Raw genomic sequence first — 20,770 nt, 5'->3', positions numbered from 1 at the left:
ATATTATAAAATATTGCCATTGATTTAACATTTTATGTGTTTCTCACAACATATTTTAGTACAAGAGAACAATGGTGGTTTATTAGAGCCTACATGTATTTAAGTTAGAGGATCACTTTAAAATGTTTTATATACTGTTACATTTGTACATTTTTAATTCTAAATATTCTAGAACCTCTTGACTAGTTTGAAGACATTCCATCTTATATTTGTAGAGAGAAGCAGCATCCATTTGACTCAAATTACCAGCTATGTTTCTTCTTTGCTCTACAAGACATTCTTTGTATTAGTAAACAAAGAATCCTTGAGGTTGAGCATAAGATAATTACAAAATAACAGTTTCATTTTGTGTTGCGCTGGCGTGCAATACAATGAGTCAGTCACATGACTTGACAAGCACGCCCTCTCCGGGGTGTGGCGGTGGTGGCGTATTTGCTGTTTTTGGACCCCGTCAGTGTTCCCAAGCGGAGACCTTGGAAGGCGTTGAGCAGATTAAAGCTGTCATCCTTCATCTTGTTGTCGGGACGTACCAGCTTGGAGAGCTCGCGGGGGAGCGACACCTTGCCGCCGGCGCATCTCAGGTGGTTGGTGTCCTTGGAGTTCTTTTTTGAGACAACAAATAAATATCTTTGAGAGAAAAAAACATTGTATTTTGTTTATTGATCAACCTAATGAGATTTAATATACTACAAGTACAGTGGTACCTCTACATACGATCGCTTCGACACACGAACTTTTCGACATCCGACGTAAAATTTGACGCGCCATTTGTTTCTACATCCGACGACATGCTCGAAATACGACGACAATGGCAGCACCGCAGACGAATGCACGGCGGATTTTCTTGTGCGACAAATCAACACTGGTTTCAGAAAAGGTTGGTACAGGTGGTGAAACAAGGAAAAAGTTGACGCTTACCTTCTAAATGAAGATGCAAATGACAGAAAAATATGAGCGTAGGGTGGGCATCCGTGAAATGGCTCAACAATACATCTCCACGGTCCTCCTCCGACCATCGTTCGCCAGTCTTTATAAGTTAAGCTGACAATTCTTATTGTGGTAACATCTCCAGAGAAATCGCCAACTTCGCCACGTTTTTATCATTTATTTCACAACTTATTCAAAACAAAAACACCTTCTGTCTGCCGCAATTGACGGTGTTAAGAAAACATTCAAAGTGAAAGTGAAACTCAAGCTCACCGGTCTGCCTCTGGCACGTCAGCACTGCGGTGCGTTCAGGGTCAGCAAAAAACGTCCGCCACATTAGAACCCGATTCGTTACATTAATACAGGAATTATTATTATTATTATTATTACGATTTTGATTTATAATTTATTTGTTTTGCTATGTGTAATTGCCATTTGTAATAGTACCAGCAGTATTTTTTAAGGATTTAGTGAAGGTTTTTGGGCTGTGGAACGAATTAATGGAATTATAATGTATTCCTATGGGAAAATCCTGCTCGACATACGACCATTTCGACTTACAAACAAGGTCCTGGAACGGATTAACTTCGTATGTAGAGGTACAACTGTAGTTCCATCAAGAGATTCTGGGTTTTATTTATTGTCTGCCATTTCCGGCAAAAGTCTGTCTATTCCATGTGAACTGGGAGAGGCAGGGAGCGATTCTCCACATGGATTGGACATCTACCGCCGCCAATGGCAGCAAATGAGTTCATAAGGTCGTCATACTCAGTATGTACAATTGGTAGGCAAACACTACAAATTTATATTTTCTTAAATTTAGTCAAATTATTATCGCCATTATTTTTGGAGGGTTAAATACTAGCTACCGCAATTTTCCGGCTATAAGGCGCACCTGACTATTATCTGCCACCCAGCAAATTTGACACGGAAATGGCATTTGTTCATAGATAAGCCGCAGCTGTCCTCACTGTATTATGGGATATTTACACCAAAGGATATTAACCAGTAACACTTCATTTGACAATGGCATCATACGATTGTCATCGGACCAGATGAACCACCATGACGCTTTGAACTAATTGGCTGCAAAGCTTCATTGTTACAAGAAGCTTCATTTGGCCATTACTGCTACCTTGGGGCAGACAGTCAACCTCTGCTGCCACCTGCTGTCAACAGTGTTGTTGTCCAACATGCCTCCTAGCATGCATTGAAACGCTACAGATGTAAATAACAATCAAAATTCATGTTCTGTGCTAAGTATTTCTTCAATTACTGATCCAGTTGTTTCATTAATTGCTAGTTATGGTATTTAGTAACACTTTATTTGACAGTGGCGCCATAAGACTGTCATTAGACAATCATAATTATGACATCACACTGTCATGAGCATTAATGAATACATATAAAAGATGTCATTTAGTGTTATCCGGCATATTATCTAACTTTTGAATGGATGTAAAAGATCAAAGCTGGACATAAATGTAGTTAGTGACATAATTTGCTGGATGACACGCATTCAGTTATGCCCATGATAGTGTCATGTCAAAATTATGACGGTCTTATGACGCCGCTGTCAAATAAAGTGTTAACTATTAACCCAAATAAATCAACAAATAAGCCGCACTGGACCATAAGCCGCAGGATTCAAAATGAAGGATAAAATTAGCGGCTAGTAGTCCGAAAATTACGGTATGTTATAAATGTGGTGTTTTAAGTATTTAGAGTATTTTTAGACTTTTTATTCTTTTTAAGTTAAGCAGAAAATCACATTTTACTTAGTCATAGACTGCATAATATATTGACGTGACCCATTCCCCATTCACTGCGTCACGCCTTCCCGAAGGGGGCCGTCCGACACTCTGCTTCATTTATTAGAAATCGGCCACATGAAGTCATCGCATGCAAGGTTTAGGCTGAAAAAGTACGGAAGCTGTACTAATACAAACAGGAAGGATTGTCTCAGGAGTGATTTGTTTGAGGATTCAAACTAATGGTTATATTTTTCGTACCATGCATGAATTTTGTGAAAAAATTCAATGGAAGAAATTAGCCGCTACAGCATTGGTATTATACTTCGCAATATTTACGTAAAATAAGTGCTAACTGCCCGTTTTTTTTGCTTTTAACCAAGAATCGAGACTGCTTTACGTCCATGTCTATAAAGCAGGATTTAAGCATTTATTCACGAGAATTCTCAACGCAAAAAGCTCTTTGTTGTACTCAGGGGGCCGCAACAGTGACTTTAAGACTAGCAGCACATTCAACATATTTACATAAAATAAATGCTAACTGCCCGTTTTTATTTATTTTTTTGCTTTTAACCAAGAATCGAGACAGTTTTACACCCATATTTAAAAGAATTCAGGGATTTAAGCATTTATTCACAAGAATTTTCAACAGAAAAAGCTCTTTGTTTACATATGGCGGCCGCTAATTTGCTTACCGACTAGCATCACAGTTCGCAATATTTACGTAAAATTAATGCTAACTGCACATTTTTTTGCTTTAAACCAAGAATCGAGACAGTTTTACGCCCATATTTATAAATACTTCATGGATTTAAGCATTTATTCACAAGAATTTTCAACGGAAAAAGCTCTTTGTTTACATATGGCGGCCGCTAATTTGCTTACCGACTAGCATCATAGTTCGCAATATTTACGTAAAATAAATGCTAACAGCACGTTTTTTTTTACTTTTAACCAAGAATCGAGACTGTTTTATGTCCATATCTATAAAGAATTAAGGGATTTAAGCATTTCTTTACAAGAATTTTCTACGTTTTTCCACTCGGTCAGCTTTGACGAAGATAGACCCCTATGAATCGGCCCTGCGCCCCGTGTCGCGTCAATACATTATGAAGTCTATGACTTATAGTTTTTTTCTGACTATAGAGGCGCACTTAAAAATCCTTTGTTTCTCCCAAAAATTGTTATGTTTGTGCTTAGGACCTTGAATCTATTTTGTTGGCGCACAACCGAATGACACTGCTCAAGTAAAGGGCTCAAGACAGAAAGAACAGATCACAAATGTACAAAGTAATTGATGCACCAATGTACATTATACTGTAATCAGATGCGCCTAATGAATGAACATAAACCTATAGTCCATAATATAGGGTAAACTGTGCAAAAAAAGGTTTTCAGATAGTGTTTTGAATAATATTCTTATCTGAAGAATTCACATTGTTTTTGTTGTTTTTTGTTGTTTTTTTTACATAAAAAAGTACTTAGTATAAAAAATAGATGATTTAGATTATTCTAAGCGACAAACTGCCTTCTAATCTGTAAAATAAAGTGTTCTAGGCTTATTATATAGTTTAATTGAGTTGATTAGTTGCTTAGATTGAGTGATTTAGGCCATTTGGTAAGATTTAAATTCATTGATTTGTTGCTCTGTCAATGTTACTTTCAACTAAAACAAATTTTAGTTATTTTTTTGTTATTTCCAGAAACTTTAGTAGATCCAAATCACTTTCTATACACTTAGATTAGAGAGAGAGAAAGAGATAGAGATAGAAATGTTGTTGCATTTGATAAGGTGGTTAGTTATCTGAAGTGCAATGTTTACAAAATGGCTATTTTTGTTCTTGTACAATTTGCCATTCATGATTGCACACGTATGTATAATATTCATTATTCATGTAAAGCTACAACTTATGATACGGCTGATTATGCATGCAGTCTTTTGTAATTCCCACCTGCATATCAAGAGATTGTGTGCTGCTCCTTATGCACGTCTGCATATTGAGTATTTTAATATGTTGCCATATGTTTATGGTTATTTTTTTCCACTTGAAGCATTAAGACACAATTTTGAACCAACTTTTGATATTTTCAAATTTGTATTTTGTACCCGACTTTCAATAGTCTCATACTTTAGATGTCACTAAATGATGTGGGTAAATCTTCATTCAGGGTTGCACTAAAATATTTCCATTTTTGGGGTGACTTAGTCACAACATTTCATAACGGCTTGCTTAAAGTCATACGAATGATAAGAAGCGAGATGATTTATTTATCCGTGAAATTACATTTCAATTCTGTGGGACACTTTGACACAAGCTGAGAATATATATAGAAGTAATAACGAGGCCAAGTAGGTTGGCAGTTAAAATGAGTGTGTGTTGTGTGGCATATTTTAAGCGGTGAAGCGCCTCACTGCAATTATACGTGATCTTTCCTGAGTGTTATCCAAACACACCTCTGCCAGTTGATATTTTCTCCTGAAGTGAGCCCTCATGGCCGCTCTCTCGGCATTTTTCTGAGCATTCGTGGCTTCACGCAGCTTTCTGTAAGTAAACAAAAACGCAAAAATAATCATTAGAATTTGCTGGCTGGTCACACAATCACAAAACGTATAAGATTTCCATCATAATTAAACAAACTAATGATTATAAACACACAAGGTCAAATGTATTTATTAGTCACGTGGATTAAAGAGGTGAAAAACATCATTTGACTGAAACTCTTAAGGTAAATCAGCCTATTTTCATTAATTGGACATTTGTAATGAATTTTCAGTGTAAATGTATTTCAATAACAATACTACAATAACTTGTGTGGTTTATGTGACTATTTTTATGTGAAACTAGGTAGAATTTATAATTCAGGGCACAATTTAGCCCTATCTTTTTGTTTACTCAAAGGTAAACGACAAAAATAAGAACTAGGAAGAGATTATAGGCAAACTGTATATACAGACTGGATTTTTTTCCCAATTAAATAGGTTAACCTTGTTTTATAATAGAAACGGATTAATTAAGAGAAATTAGAAGCTAAAATCCAGCAGAGGACGGTGACATATCATGAACTTGGTGACACCTGTGCATCTGAAGTTCATCTGGGTCTTTTATTGACAGCAAAAGGGAGTCACGTGTCGTGGTATGGATTAGTTTTGAGTACAACGAACCTTCCAATATATAAAAAATATGACAAGACACTAGACAGTCAATCACTTACACAGTACTTGTGAAATTGATCATAAGCTCCTATCCGCTCACACATTACCACCCACCAGCGCCCGTTGCTGACGGATTTCCGTTATTACAACGGAGAACTTTAACCTATGTAGTCAGTTTATTGGTTATGAATATGGCTCACATTTCTCATGCATAGAGTGGAATACACACACATTTCAGGCCAATCGCACACTCCACGCGCATATCCATCTAATGAACGTGGGCTATCATTGCATTGTGGTCCGCTTTATCAATATCACATATACAGTGGGGAGAACAAGTATTTGATAGTAGAGATGTCCCAATCGATCGGGTCCGATCACGTCATTTTCAAAGTATCAGAATCGGCAAAAAAATATCAGCCATGCCTTTTTTTAATATACAGTATATATATTAATTAAATCGTTTTCTAATTGTATTTAACGTTACAGACATAATATGTTACACTCATCCAGAGTCTTTAGTTTAGGTTTAAGGTAGGGTTATCAAATGTATCCCGATAACGGCGGTAAATTTTTTTTTTTTTTTTAAATGTATCACGTTAAAATATTTAACGCAATTAATGCATGCGCTGCACGACCCACTCAAGCATTGTCGCGCTCAATCTGTAATGTCACTGTTTTACCTATATATATAGAGCTAAAAGGCAGCGTAAAATGAGTAGAGTGAATTTTGGCAGCCTTTGGAGTCTTTTTTTAATTGGCTAAAGCCTTACCATCCCTCTCCCTATGATTAGAAATATCATGGGAAGCAATGTGGGGAAGCAAGGTAGCAATTGATCTTTTTCTTAACACCTTATGTTATTTCCCAACACAGAGAAGATATATCAATTGGTAGCACTACGCACAGTCATGGTTCCACTTCCCATCATGCATTTGGGCATGGCTACAGTATCATTTACTGAAAGCTCAACAAATTCACTAGATGGCAATATTTAGTCACAATATACAAAGTCACAAGTCTTTCTATTCGTGGATCCCTCTCACAGAAAGAATGTTAATAATGTAAATGCCACCTTGAAGATTTATTGTCATAATAAACAAATACAGTACTTATGTACTGTATGTTGAATGTATATATTCGTCCGAGTTTTATTCATTTTTTTCTTAATGCATTGCCAAAATGTATATGATCAGGAAAAATTATCAGGAATGATTGGAATTGAATCGGGAGCAAAAAAAAGCAATCGGATCGGGAAATATCGGGATAAGCAGATACTCAAACTAAAACGATCGGGATCGGATCGGGAGCAAAAAAACATGATCGGAACAACCCTAATTGGCAGTGTATCAAATACTTGTTCTCCCCACTGTTAATGGCTAGATGTCTAGATGAATTCTGCGGTGTAAGTAACTGGGGGCCATCTGGCGTTGAGGGACTTCTTTTTATAATTTAAGTTTATTATTTTTTTCCGACTCACAAATAATACACAGTACTTTGTACTTACAATAGTGAATAAAGATCGTCCATTTCTCGATTCATTGCTTTTCCTCTTAAAGGAAACGAGAAAAAAATAACACAATAACTTGAAAAAAAAAACAACAACAAAAAACAACAGAAAAAAATAAATTAGAATACACAATATTCTAATTTCCTGAGACAGTCAGGAAATTAGAATATTGTGTATTCTAATTTCCTGAGACAGTCCTGTATATATACACAGGACTGTCTCAAAAAATTAGAATATTGTGTATTCTAATTTCCTGAGACAGTCCAGTATAATATCTATCCATTCCTCAATGGTTGGTGATTGTTTTTTGAGCCATTTCCTGGTAATAGATTTCTTGGTGGCTGCTAATAAAATATTGAACAGTTTTTTATCATTGACTTTCAGCTTATTCAGTTTCGAATCACCCAAATACAGATATTCACATTTAAAAGGGATATGTTGCCCGACAATATTCTCCAAGTGTGTGTGAATCTCAGTCCAGTATGGTTTAATAACATTGCATTTCCAAAATATGTGTGAATGGTCCGCTCCATTTGTTCCACAGTCTCTCCAGCAGGCATCTCCTTTACCCAGGTGTCGTTTTTGGATCGGGGTTATAAAGTACCTCATGATGTTTTTCCAGCAGAATTCACGCCATATATTTGAGCTCGTTATAGTCCATTGCAGTTGGCACATGTTCTCCCAGCTTTTTTCATCTAGTCGCATATTTCCCTCCCCTTCCCATTTTTGTTTTATATACTGAGTGTTCTCCATCTTGGTTAGTCTAATAATTTTATGCAATTTGGAAACTGGGGGCCATCTGGCGTTGAGGGACTTCTATGGCAGGGCGGATATAAGGTCAGTGATTTTCTCTCCTAAGATACTCTAAACTTGCTGAATTCTTGACAGTAGAGCTGAAACGAATACTCGAGCAACTCGAGTAAATCGAGTTTAAAAACTGATCTGAGTAATTTTATTCACCTCAAGTAATCATTTATTTTGACAGCTCTAAGCATCACGTTCTGCTCGGACTACTTTTAATGCGGGACAACGCGCTGATGTCATGTGCGTAGAGGAAGAAGCAAAAAAATAAATAAATAAAAAATAAAATACTTACTACAGCCGCTACAAACGACGCCGACGTTGCTAAATACTGGCCCGCACAATGCTACGTTGGTAGCAGGTAGCGTCTGAGGAGTCTCATAGAGATCATATGTATGTTGAACTAGATGCGAAATGACAGACTCGGCCGCGTCTGGCCAGCGCTAGTAAACAGCCGCCATCTTAAAGCAGTAGAGCGCTAAGTGCTAATAAAGAGCGCTAAGCGCTAATAAATAAGATAAATTTTTCTGTCATTAGCTCACGTAACGTTAGCCCTGTGGAGGGCTAGGTTTCTATTAATTATGACCACTTTCGATGCGTGGTTAACGTGTCTTACATACAGGCTTTAACATAACTTAGCGTTGTGGAGTGATAAGGGTGTAAAATAAAAACTCAGTAACGCTAACTATCAATTTTTGCACAGTAGTCATTGCTGGATAAAACACCAAGTAGCACCGGTCCCTAATGTGCTCCAATACAGCCTGTATCATACATTTATTTTGAACACTGCAAAAAATAAAATAAAATAAATTAATAAGATCTAAAGGTTTTTTGAGTGAAAGCAGTGAATTTGTCTTTTTTTTTTATTTTTATTCTAGTTACATCTGAGATGCAATTGTTGGCTGTTTTCAACAATATACATCGAAAATAAAGACATTGATTGACTGAAAATGGTTCAAGATTAGATGAAATGTCTTGTTTTCTCATGTATATTTATAATTGCTCTTCACCTAAAAATATATTTGTTTTATCCGATTACTCGATTCATCGATAGAATTTTCAGTCGATTACTCGATCACTAAAATATTCGATAGCTGCAGCCCTACTTGACAGATTTACAAATGGCTTGATATTAGGGTTGGCCCAATCACATATTTTTGCAACTGAGCTTGAGTCCGAGTCACCTGATTATCTGCTCATACCAAGTACCTATATGATACCTTGGCAACTTGTTAAAAAAATTAAAAGCACATTCAAAAGAAAAATATTTTCATACTTCATCCGTAATCACGCTTGCATGATGCTATTTTATTGTTAGCTTACTGTGACAGCTAGCATAATGTTTTCCTACCGGCGGTGTTTCTTTCTGGTGTTTCCGATTGTGTTGTAAATAAATAAATAAATGCATCGACGAGCACACATCCCGTTGACGGTTAATGAAAGGTTAGAAAATATGGCAAGTTGAGAATGGCGGATGCTCGGATTCAAGCAGGGAAAGCCACACAAAGCCAAAAAAGCACACCAAAGTGACCAAAGCATGGACTTATTTCAACGAAACAAAGGAGGGTACACTGTTGTGTGCCAAGCTTGCATACCACGGCAGCACGTCGCCGTGAATGAACACCTGAAGCGCCATCAACCAGGAATAATTTTGGAAGACGACAGGAGACAACAAGCTGGCGGATCATGAGTCCATATAACGACATTTCTAACGCCCAGGGGATAAAATTTTTGACTGGGGTAACTACATTGGCACGACACCGGCGGGCGTACCATATTCAGTGGATGACGATCTTGGCGAAAAGTATTGGCTAAGCAGCCTGATTTAGAATTCCCCTCAAGAATGATGGGGAAAAAACGCTTATTGTCAACTTATTATTAGAAATATTCTTGTAAGTTAATTTTATAGCAGACACTGCGTTACGGGGTCATCAACATGTTGTCCCCCCCCTGCCCCAAAAGTCAAACTCCGCCTATGGTTAATAGCAACACGCCATTATGTAACTCGGACTACTTTTTTTTTTGATGAGCTTTTAAAGTATTTCTCTCAGAAGTTAAAGTTAGTCAGATATTTTTTTACTGACTCATGGCTCAACCACATTGATAATAGTGACTGTCTTTGAACACTTTTTTCCTCCTTCATTTTTTTGTATAATATACATGATATTTTTGCTCAATAATTAAAAAAAACGTAAAATTTAAATTATATATAATATATTTCATACTAACATTCATCTTTATTATATTTATTCATAATACAAATACTAATAAGAAATACATTTTAAAATACAAGTTTTTACTTACCTCTCCTTCTCCAAGTCGGCCTGGTAGGAGCGAAGTACTGACGGATATTTGACGGGGGTTCGTCGAAGAGGGACATTCCTTTTTTTGTCGTAACCTCCTCTTCCTCTGGTACCTCTAGCTCTGTGGTTCCAGCGTTTGGCGCACAACTTCCTTTTGCTCATGGTGCTCACACAGCTGGTAAGTCTCTTGATGGGCGCACGCAGAGACTTCTTCACTCGCCCCACGGATTCCATACTCTGCAGACACAGGGAAAGACATACTCATTAAATTGTTCCCCACTTCAAAATACTTAAAATGTTTTAGAGTTTATTTTTGGTATGTCAAGTTATGTCATCTTAATACTTTGTGAGGCACTCATTTACGTAACTCATTGGCTACCACTGATGCCACTAGATGTCCAATGCATTGTGATAGAAAAGGCTGGCAGCGAATGATCGTTGGCAGCCCTCCTATTCAAAATGGATTCCTCGTTTAGCCCCGTCAAAAGCACTGAAACATGAGCATTCACAGCACGTCCTCCAAATGTAAATGAATAGCGTACCGCACGAATGCTATTTTTAGTCGTAAATCGGAAGGGGGTCAACATAGAAGCGCGCTCGCATACAACCCATGCAAGTACTGCTTGTTTTCTGCCGGTAATGTTTCAAAAAAGAACATGCCGAGTAAACACTGCTGCTATGGAACTTGTAGAAACGACTCTAGACATTACAACATATGAAGGATGCTTTCTTCATACGTTTCCCGAAGCCAAAACTCAGAGGAAAAAATGTGAACAATGGATCAACTTGCGCGGACGTCCAAAAGACCCTTTTAATGCCAGCAAGGTGAAGCCATTCACCTTCATATGCTAAAAACATTTTGTTAGGAGTCAGGTCCTACAGATTACAATGCTGATCCATTGCCTGCCACAGCCTGTCCCGAAGAGGTAAGCCATTGTGATATTTTTATTTATTTTTTAGCATGGCGTTTTGCCGTGCAGCTTCTGACTGAAAATGAATGACCTGAAAAAAATTGAAATTGTATCTGACTGCCACTGTTGTTACCTTTTCTGTTGTAAAGAAACAACTTTAGTAAGGGAGAAATGTAAATAAATTAATAGAATTAAGATTTGTTATTAATGAAAAATTTAAGTGTTTTTTTGGCTGTCACTGAGTAGCATTTGCGATCGCTAAACAAAAATAGCAATTTAAATTCCCCCTGAGAACGGTCAGAGACGTAAGACAACCAGAGGATATAATATATAAGAAAGACAGGGCATATATTGTGGTAAAAGATAGCTCATTGAAACAGGAGAATGTGATTGTCAGTGGCGTGAGGCAATGCACACAAGAAAAAGGTGCCGATAAAAAAGCTACCTCTGGATCAGGTCAGCTCTTCTTCCGGTCTTTTTCACCCATCGACATTCAAGCAAACTCTTGAACTGAACATTTGTATGTTCTTCCATATCTTTACCAGTGAATTTGGCACCAGGGACATCATTTTCAGACAGAATTGGTAGGTTTAGCTCAGTAAACATTTCGTTCGTACGCTATTTACATGCATCTAGCATGAGGGACAAACCCAAGTTTGACCCCCCTAGCAACAGTTGCCAATGTCATGAATATTAATGAGCAAGGCTGACGTGTTACGTGGGGTAAGCGAGAGAGAGCTGTTGTTGTCAATGGCAGGCAATAAGTTAATAGTAAATAAACTTTTTTTTACATTTATTTGTTAAAAAGGGGGAAAACACTAAATATTCTCTTATTTATTAAATATAAAGCATTTAGGTGTACCTTCTTGTTAAAAAAAATGTTAATTTAAAAAAAAAAGGAAATTTTGAAAATGCCATTGTTATGATTGGTATATAATTTATTTATCAAGTCTGATTTTATTCATGTTCATTTTTTTTTTTAATTAAATCTTTATTAATCTACTTTTTATTTATTCATAAAAAAACAAATGATTAATAATAAAATAAAAATGAAATAATTCTGAGACCTTCCATATATGTGAACATCACGTTTTGGGTCATGTAGGCCAAACTTGTTTACCATATGTTTGTATTGTGTGGCATAACGGTGGGTGATTAGTTAGCCTGTCTATCACTCAGTTCCGAGATGATAAGTGACCTTCCTGCAGGATATTCTCCCCATGTTCTAAGTACTCATACTTCCTCCCACAACCCAAAAACAAACATTGTAGGCTGACTGAACAATCTAAATTCTCCACAAGTATAATTTTTAAGTGTGAAAGATTGTTTGTCAATTGGCTGGCAACCAGTTCGGGTTGTACCCCACCTCCTGAGCATAGTTACTTCCGTGAGTTGTAAAAAGGGGAAAAATGAATGAAAGATAATGTGGCCTAGAAGATCTAAAAGGACTTGACGAGTAAGTTTTTTTTTTTTTTTTTTTTTTTTAAATAACCATAAATAGTCACTGGCCTTATAAAGGTTTAAACCTACTTTACAATACGCAGTCCAATGACTTGTTATCAGCTGTAAAAAACTAAAATCTTACCACCCGGGATATCTCAAAAAGTGCTTGTTCTTTAAATCAAAACAGACTGACGAGACTGTTAAGAACATTTTACTCGCGCCAGACAGAAAGGTGTATGTTGAGGGTGAAAGACATTCACATACTGTATATACCTTAATTTTAGCCTTGAAGCCTGTTTTAATATTAGCTTACTCATTTCCATTTTAATGCAAGCAGAATACTTACACATATATTCACACTTATTGATGGAGCCTCGAGTTGTGCTTTACTTCAGACATGTTGCTTGATTGCAACAAGTCACATGAGGGAATCTGTCCATGCCCTCGAACGGTAATGAGTCAGGTGGAGACCTGAACGAAGACAGTTGTCAAACACACACATTGACACTTAAATGCTGTATTTATGTATTACCTAATGTGCAAAATAATAATGACAAATTTGCTGTCTTACCATTCGATGCAAGTAGGTTGTCAAAGCTGGGATGGTGGGCCTACCGCAGATATGTGATCCTAATAAAAAGCTTTAGCTTCCATCTGCCAAACACTTTTACAACTATCAATTAATGAAGCTGTAAACCTGTCTCTTGTCCGTTCATTCCCCTTGTAGTGTCTACACTTGACGAATCGACCAGTCTTCTTCTTCGCCACCCCTCAACTCTGCTGTGTGGATTAGCACTTAATGAGGGAAATCTTGTTAGCAGTGGCAGGTAAAGCACCCCCATGACTCACGTGCTCGTGTTGAAGACTTAACGGACACATATGGATGATGTCATGCTCACTGACACGCGGGCAGACTGCTTTGCGAAGCATTGGTTTGGCCTCGTTGACTTGACCGCTTGGTGAAAAAAATGTGAGAAATATCTTAACATTAAGTAATATTTGAATGAATCCGTTTCCTTGAATAAACAAATGAAGCACAAATAATCACATCAATAAATCATCTACTAATTTAATTGCTCACCATGATCAGAGTTATACGGAGACCCTTGAGGGACATAGACAGAAATATAATAAATTTAAGCAATCTGGTGCACACCTGGTAAACATTATTGTCATATAGTATTTAAGCTAGTGGACTTTTGCTGTTCAAGTTAGCCAATTGTTGCAAATATTAGCATTATATAGCATTTAAGCTAGTGGACTTTTGCTATGCAAGTTAGCCAATTGCAACAATGCAACAAATGGCTCCCTTGCCAATTGCATCAATTGGCTAACTTGCCAATTGCAGCAATGGCGTACCGCACGCAGGCTATTTCTAGACCGTGACGTCGCATCGTAAAGCGGAAGTAAAGCCGAAGTGGGACATTATAGACACGCCCTCACATAGACCCAACGTAATTAGTGCTACTTTTCTCCGGCAATCTTTCAAAAACAAACATGCCAATCACGCATTGCTTTTTTGGAACTTGTAGAAACAACTCTAGACATTACGACACATGAGGATGTTTTCTTCATACGTTTCCGGAAACCAAAAACTCGGGAGGAAAAAATGTGAAGACCGAATCAACTTACGCGGACTTTAACACCAGCTCGGCGAATCCATTCACGTTTCATATGCAGTAAACATTTTGTTGGGTTGTCATGGTCTTTCAGAGGACAAAGATGTAAGCCATTTTTATATTTTTTTACTTATTTTTTAGCATGACGTTGTGCCGTACTGCTTCTGTCTGACAATGAATGACCTGAAAAAAATTACAACGGTATCTGACTGCCACTGTTACCGTTTCTGTTGTTTATAAAAAAAATTTTTTTTTTAAACTTTAGTAAGGGGGAAGTGTAAATAAATTATAGAATTTAGATTTGTTAATAACGAAAAAATTAAAAGTGTTCGTTGGCTGTCACTGAGAAGCATTTGCGATCGCTACACAAAATATAAATTCCCCCCAAGAACGGTCAGAGACGTAGGACAACCATAGGATATAATATATAGGAAAAACTGGTGGTAAAGGATAGCTTGTTGAAACAGGAGAATGTCATTGTCAGTCGCGTAAGAAAAAGGTGTCGATAAAAAAGCTAAGGCTATGCTAAGGTCAGCTCGTTTTTTTCGTCTTTTTCAGCCCTCAACACTCAAGCCATCTCTTTAACTGAACATTATTATGCACTTCCACATCTTTGCAAGCGAATTTGGCACCAGGGACAGCATTTTCGGAGAGAATTGGTAGGTTTAGCTTTGTAAACACAATTTCCATTCATTTCCTATTGGGGACAAACGGTTGCGTGTCCTCCCTTAGCAACAGTAGCTAACGTCATAAATATTAATGAGCGGAAGTGATACGTTGCTTGCGGTTCGCCATTGTTGTAAACATTAGCATTATATAGCATTTAAGCTAGCGGACTTTTGCTATGCAAGTTAGCCAATTGCAACAATGCAACAAATGGCTAACTTGCCAATTCCAACAATTGGCTAACTTGCAGAGCAAAAGTCCTCTAGCTTAAATGTTATATTATGCTAATGTTGACCAGATAGTTTCTGGTTTGCACTAGAAACAATCTGGTGTGCACGAGAAAACACACCAGATTGTTTCTGGTGCGCAACAAATTGTTGGTAACAGTTTGTTTTTTTTTGTCGCGTAACAGTGTCTAGCCCGACACCTCTCACCTGATGGTAGGTACAGTATGTTATTTGTCATTTCACTTTGTTATTTATTAGGTCTAATTAATATTAATGGTATAGCTCTAAATGCTATGCATATCTGGTATTTTATTATACTACCGTAATTTCCCAAATATAATGCACACTTTTTTTCCCCAAAATCAACTTGTAAAATCATGGTGCACATTATAAATGGGTACATGGATGGAGACAGAAATATATATATATTACATATATATATATATATATATATATATATATATATATATATATATATATATATAAACAGATTTTTTTTTTTTTATTGACATGGCCACGTTGTGTTGAAGAAACATATGCGGCGACCCGTTGCCGACCATTACGGTACGTGACGTCACCATTTTGTTTCAGTAATACTTCACTCTAGTCGGCCTAATGATTTTGTCTGTGCTAAATTCTGCTTTTTTTCCCACTCTTCATAAAGCACAGAATTTAGTTTCTTGAACTCATTTGAATCGATGTGTATTGCAGCTCCGCAACTCGGACCATAACAAACGTAAGCACACACACTTCCTGTGTCCGTCAACTATATCAGCCCCTCGGGAAACTCAAACCCAAATAACAATAGGTCCTATTGTTACTGTCGTGTTGACAGCGATGAGCGCTCACGGATTTCCGACTTACATTCTCACTTTCATTTTACCGTATCAATCCATGGAAGAAACATTTATTCATCATGATGAAACGAGCAAGTTAACAGCAGCCTTTAAAAGAAAAGTCACATCTGTTTTGTTTTCTCCTAGATTCTGGTAAGTTGGAGAAGTTGTCAAATCATATTATTACCGTAAATATTGTCAGTTTATGGTAATGTTTTGAACTACCAATGTGCTATGCTTGTGCTGTGTTTCACCCGTCAGTAAAATGACATTTGTGTATCTGTACACGAGCTCTGTTTTCTTGTATTCGTCTATTTATTGGTGCTAAAATTAGGGTGCGCGTTATAAATGGGTACAATAATTTTCCCTAGATTTTACAAGTAAATTTGGGGTGCGCATTATACACGGGTGCGCTTTATATTTGGGAAATTACAGTAGATATGCGGTCCGCTTTCCTTTGTTGCATTCGGGCTTGTTTGACGTCACGCCGGCGCTACTTTCTGTTTTTGCCAGTTAACATTTCAAGAAAGCAGAGAAAACGTAAACAGCGCAGGCTCGGCGATACCCCCACTGTTAGCTCGCTATTAGCCTGCTAGCTTTTTGAGCAGTGTTTGTTTTCCCCGCTGGATCAGTGCCACTGATAGCTGCCGTTTTCCTTGTTGAATCACCCAAGATTTTGACTTTATTTCTCTCGGTATTAGCCACTGAGGTATGTTTTTGTAAGCAAACGTCTCTATTGATTTACTTTATAGCATCATTGTACACTTTCATGATTGTATTTTCTCATTGTTTGTTTAGACTTTAACGGTGGCAAACAATAAATGTCAGTTGTAAGAAGAACTATGGTGTGATTGATGTTACCGGAGGGAAGAAGTATTAATGTATCTTATTTTTCACTTTTTTAGACTCGCTTTTTCCCCTGACTAGGGTAGCCTGGTTTTATTCCTTAAAGGTTTTAATGTTTTCGTATTTTATGTTTTATTTGCTGTTTTAACCTTTATCGTGATGCGTTGTTTTGTTTTTCTTAGTGTCATAGTATAGTACTTTCCTGCCTTTTATTTAGTCTCATGAACTGTGTTTGTCTTTGCTGTAAAACACTTTGAGGGCCTTTTGGGGTTTTGTAAAGGGCTATAGAAATACATTTATTTTATTAATATGACATCATAGATGTTTTGGGGTAGTTATTTTGTGATTTATGGTATTTAGGGGTACTTAAAGGGTTGATTCTGACTTAATAAAACTGGGTTAAAATATGAGCACTTTGTTTTGATTCTCATTGGTTAGACATTAAAACAGGATACACATTGATAGACGTGCATTTCTAAATTGCATGTTTGAATGTTGCGAATTTTATTCATACGAATTCTTTTTTCCCCATACCACTAATGCAATACAATATGGACTACAGCAGTGAAAAATTGATAAAATACGCAATTTGACTTGATCACTATTATAATAGGAGCCGCTATTGTACCACAATCTTTCATACTGGTTAATCTTTTACATTACAAGATCAATAATTATTAGATTATTATTTCCATTGCTGACACAAAAGAGGTTCTTTCTTGATGAACACATATTGTGTCACCTTTTGTGAGAGAGTGTAACCACCTTTCCATGCTAGTGCACTAAAAAGAGCCACTTAGGGGATTCTCCTGTGGATCAGCATCCAACACGTGCATCCGCCCCTAACACTCAAGAGTTCATAGGGAAGCACAAAAACGCAGCATATGACACACGCAATCCAGCTAAAAGGGTGAGAAATGATGCGAAGAGGCCACCCAGTAATAATAAGGCTAACTGTTGTGAGCTCCTTAAGGTGACTTAGCTGTATAGCACGCCAGGGCATGAGATCGCACACGTGCTGAGCATGACAAAGCACTAGTGGTTGAAAGTAACGAATTACATCTACTCTCATTAAGGTCAGATTTCTTTGTGTAACTTGGAATTTTGTTTTTTTATTAATCATGTAATTTTATTTTAACTATAGTAAAAGTAAATTTTGGTGTAAATAATATGGAACTGCTTCAGGTACTGAAAAGGCGGGCTGAAAGAAGCCGGTGTTGAGGAAAAACATGAACTTATTTCAGCCAAACAAAGGAGGGTACACTCTTGTGTGCCATCACTGCTATGCCAAGCTTGCATACTACGGCAGCTCGTCGGCCGTGAATGAACACCTTATGAGCCGTCACCCCGTTATAATTTTGGGAGGCAACAGGAGACAACAAGCTGGCAGATCGTAAGTCCATATCACTGACGACATTTTTATTGAAGTTGCCTTTATGTGCGTCGTATCAACGTGTGTCATATCAACGTGCATCATTAAGTAATTTTCACGTTCTTCACTCCAGTAACACATGACATTTATTTATCTATCTACTCAGCAGCTGCTCCCAAAAGCTGTAGGTCTCACAGTCTCTGTAGTCTGTGCACAGCATGCAAATTGTATGTTAGAATGATAGATGCTCTCGCTTGGCAAAAATAAATTAAAAAATAAGGAAACACTGACCATCTTACGATAGTCCATGGTTGTACTAATCATTCTAATCATACAGTGCTGGCCAAAAGTATTGACACTCCTGGAATTCTGTCAAATAATGCTCAATTTCTCCCCAAAAATAATTCCAATTACAAATGCTTTGATAGTAATATCTTCATTTATTTTGTTTGCAATGAAAAAACACAAAAGAGAATGAAAAAAAATTAAATCATTATCATTTTACACAAAACTCTAAGTATTGGCACCCTCAACCTAATACTTGGTAGCACAACCTGTAGACAAAATAACTGCGAACAACCGCTTCCGGTTTCTTACAATGCTCTGCTGGAATTTTAGACCATTCTTCTTTGGCCAATTGCTCCAGGTCTCTGGGATTTGAAGGGTGCCTTCTCCAAACTGCCATTTTCAGATCTCTCCACAGGTGTTCTATGGGATTCAGGTCTGGACTCATTGCTGACCACTTTAGAAGTCTCCAGTGCTTTCTCTCAAACCATTTTCTAGTGCTTTTTGAAGTGTGTTTTGGGTCATTGTCCTGGTGGAAGGACCATGACCTCTTAGGGTGACCTAGCTTTCTCATACTGGACCCTACATTATGCTGGAAAATGTGTTGGTTGTCTTCAGACTTCATAATGCCATGCACACGGTCAAGCAGTCCAGTGTCAGAGGCAGCAAAGCAACCCCAAAACATCAGGGAACCTCCGAAATGTGTGACTATGGGGACCATGTTGTTTTCTTTGAAGGCCTTGTTTTTTCCCCCCTGTAAACTCTATGTTGATGCCTTTTTCTGAAAAGCTCTACTTTTGTCTCATCTGACCCGATAACATTCTTTCAAAACGTTTTTTAGCTTTCTCAGGTAAGTTTTGGCAAACTCCAGGCTGGCTTTTTCATGCCTCTGGGTCAGAAGTGGGGTCTTCCTGGGTATCCTACCATCGAGTCCCTTTTCATACAGACGCCAACAGGCAGTACAGGTTAACACTGTTGTACCCCCGGTTTGCAGGACAGCTTAAACTTGTTTGGATGTTAGCCGAGGTTCTTTATCCACCATCCGTTCATCTTTCGTTGAAATCTCTCGTCAATTTTCCCTTTCCGTCCATTCTAGGGAGGTTACCGACAGTGCCATGGGCTTTACACTTATTGATGACACTGCGCACGGTAGACATAGGAACATTCAGGTCTTTGGAGATGGACCTGTAGCCTTGAGATTGCCCATGCTTCCTCACAATTCTGCTTCTCAAGTCCTCGGACAGTTCTTTGGTCTTCTTTCTTTTCTCCATGCTCAATGTGGTACACACAAGGGCACAAGACAGAGGTTGAGTCAACTTTAATCCATTTTAACTGCCTGCAAGTGGGATTTAGGTATTGCCACCACTTGTTATGTGCCACAGGTAATTAACAGATGCTGTTAATTACACAAATTAGAGAGGCATCACATCATTTTTCAAAGGGTGTTAATACTTTTGTCTGGGCTATTTTGGGAGTTTTGTGTAAAATGATAATGATTTAAAATTTTCCCATTCTCTTTTGTGTTTTTTCATTCCAAGCAAAATACATGAAGATATTACTACCAAAGCATTTGTAATTGCAATCATTTTCTGGGAGAAATTGAGCAATTGTTAATTAATAAGCTTCAACAAAAATGTAACTGCAAGATTAGTAAAAAAAAAAAAAAAAAAAAAAGAACAAATGAGTAAAAAGTTCATTTAAATTTTTTTTGACTAATCGATTAATTGCTAAAAAAAAAAAAAAAAAAAAGCCTGCTAACTAATCGGGGGAAAAATAGCCATTTGGGACAGCCCTACTTAAATGTATGGGCTTAATGACAACAAATAGTATTTCGTAGCGGAAGTACACTGGTTGGCTGTTTGCCCTCTGCTAGCTCTCTGATTGGTTGGCTTTGTGACACGTTAGTCGAGCGTGCTAAACTGAGCGCGCTGAGAAAAAAAACTGACGAGCGCAGGAGTCGAGAAATTTAGCCAATCAGGAGGTGTGCTCAAAATCCATTTTTGCTCGCTCAGAATAGAGGCAGCACAGGTGTGCAAAAATTGAGGGGGAGCAGGAGGAGTGTTTTCTGTGCTCAAAATCCATTATTGCTCGCTCAGAATAGAGGCAGCAATATAACTTATT

General features: G+C 37.5%; 1 protein-coding gene across 2 annotated transcripts; it reads right to left on the bottom strand.

Moving 5' to 3' along the window:
* Positions 1-365: 365 nt before the first annotated feature.
* Positions 366-13,861, bottom strand: LOC130915375 (complexin-3-like). 2 transcript variants are annotated; one of them, XM_057835354.1, is made up of 6 exons: positions 13,648-13,861; positions 13,370-13,575; positions 13,145-13,269; positions 10,446-10,681; positions 5,134-5,221; positions 366-602 (listed from the first exon to the last, which is right to left on the bottom strand). In XM_057835354.1, exons 4-6 carry the CDS (start codon positions 10,676-10,678, stop codon positions 381-383), a joined length of 543 nt encoding a protein of 180 aa, XP_057691337.1. In that variant the 5' UTR covers positions 10,679-10,681; positions 13,145-13,269; positions 13,370-13,575; positions 13,648-13,861; the 3' UTR covers positions 366-380. The 2 variants fall into 2 exon arrangements, with proteins under 2 accessions (XP_057691337.1, XP_057691336.1); XM_057835353.1 differs by having other exon boundaries at positions 13,370-13,861.
* Between the last annotated feature and the right edge of the window lie 6,909 nt (positions 13,862-20,770).

This window comes from Corythoichthys intestinalis, chromosome 4 (assembly GCF_030265065.1).
Source record: "Corythoichthys intestinalis isolate RoL2023-P3 chromosome 4, ASM3026506v1, whole genome shotgun sequence".
NCBI lineage: Eukaryota > Metazoa > Chordata > Actinopteri > Syngnathiformes > Syngnathidae > Corythoichthys > Corythoichthys intestinalis.
The sequence above is the reverse complement of the archived record's forward strand: the minus strand, read 5'-3'. Positions and strand labels throughout refer to the sequence as shown.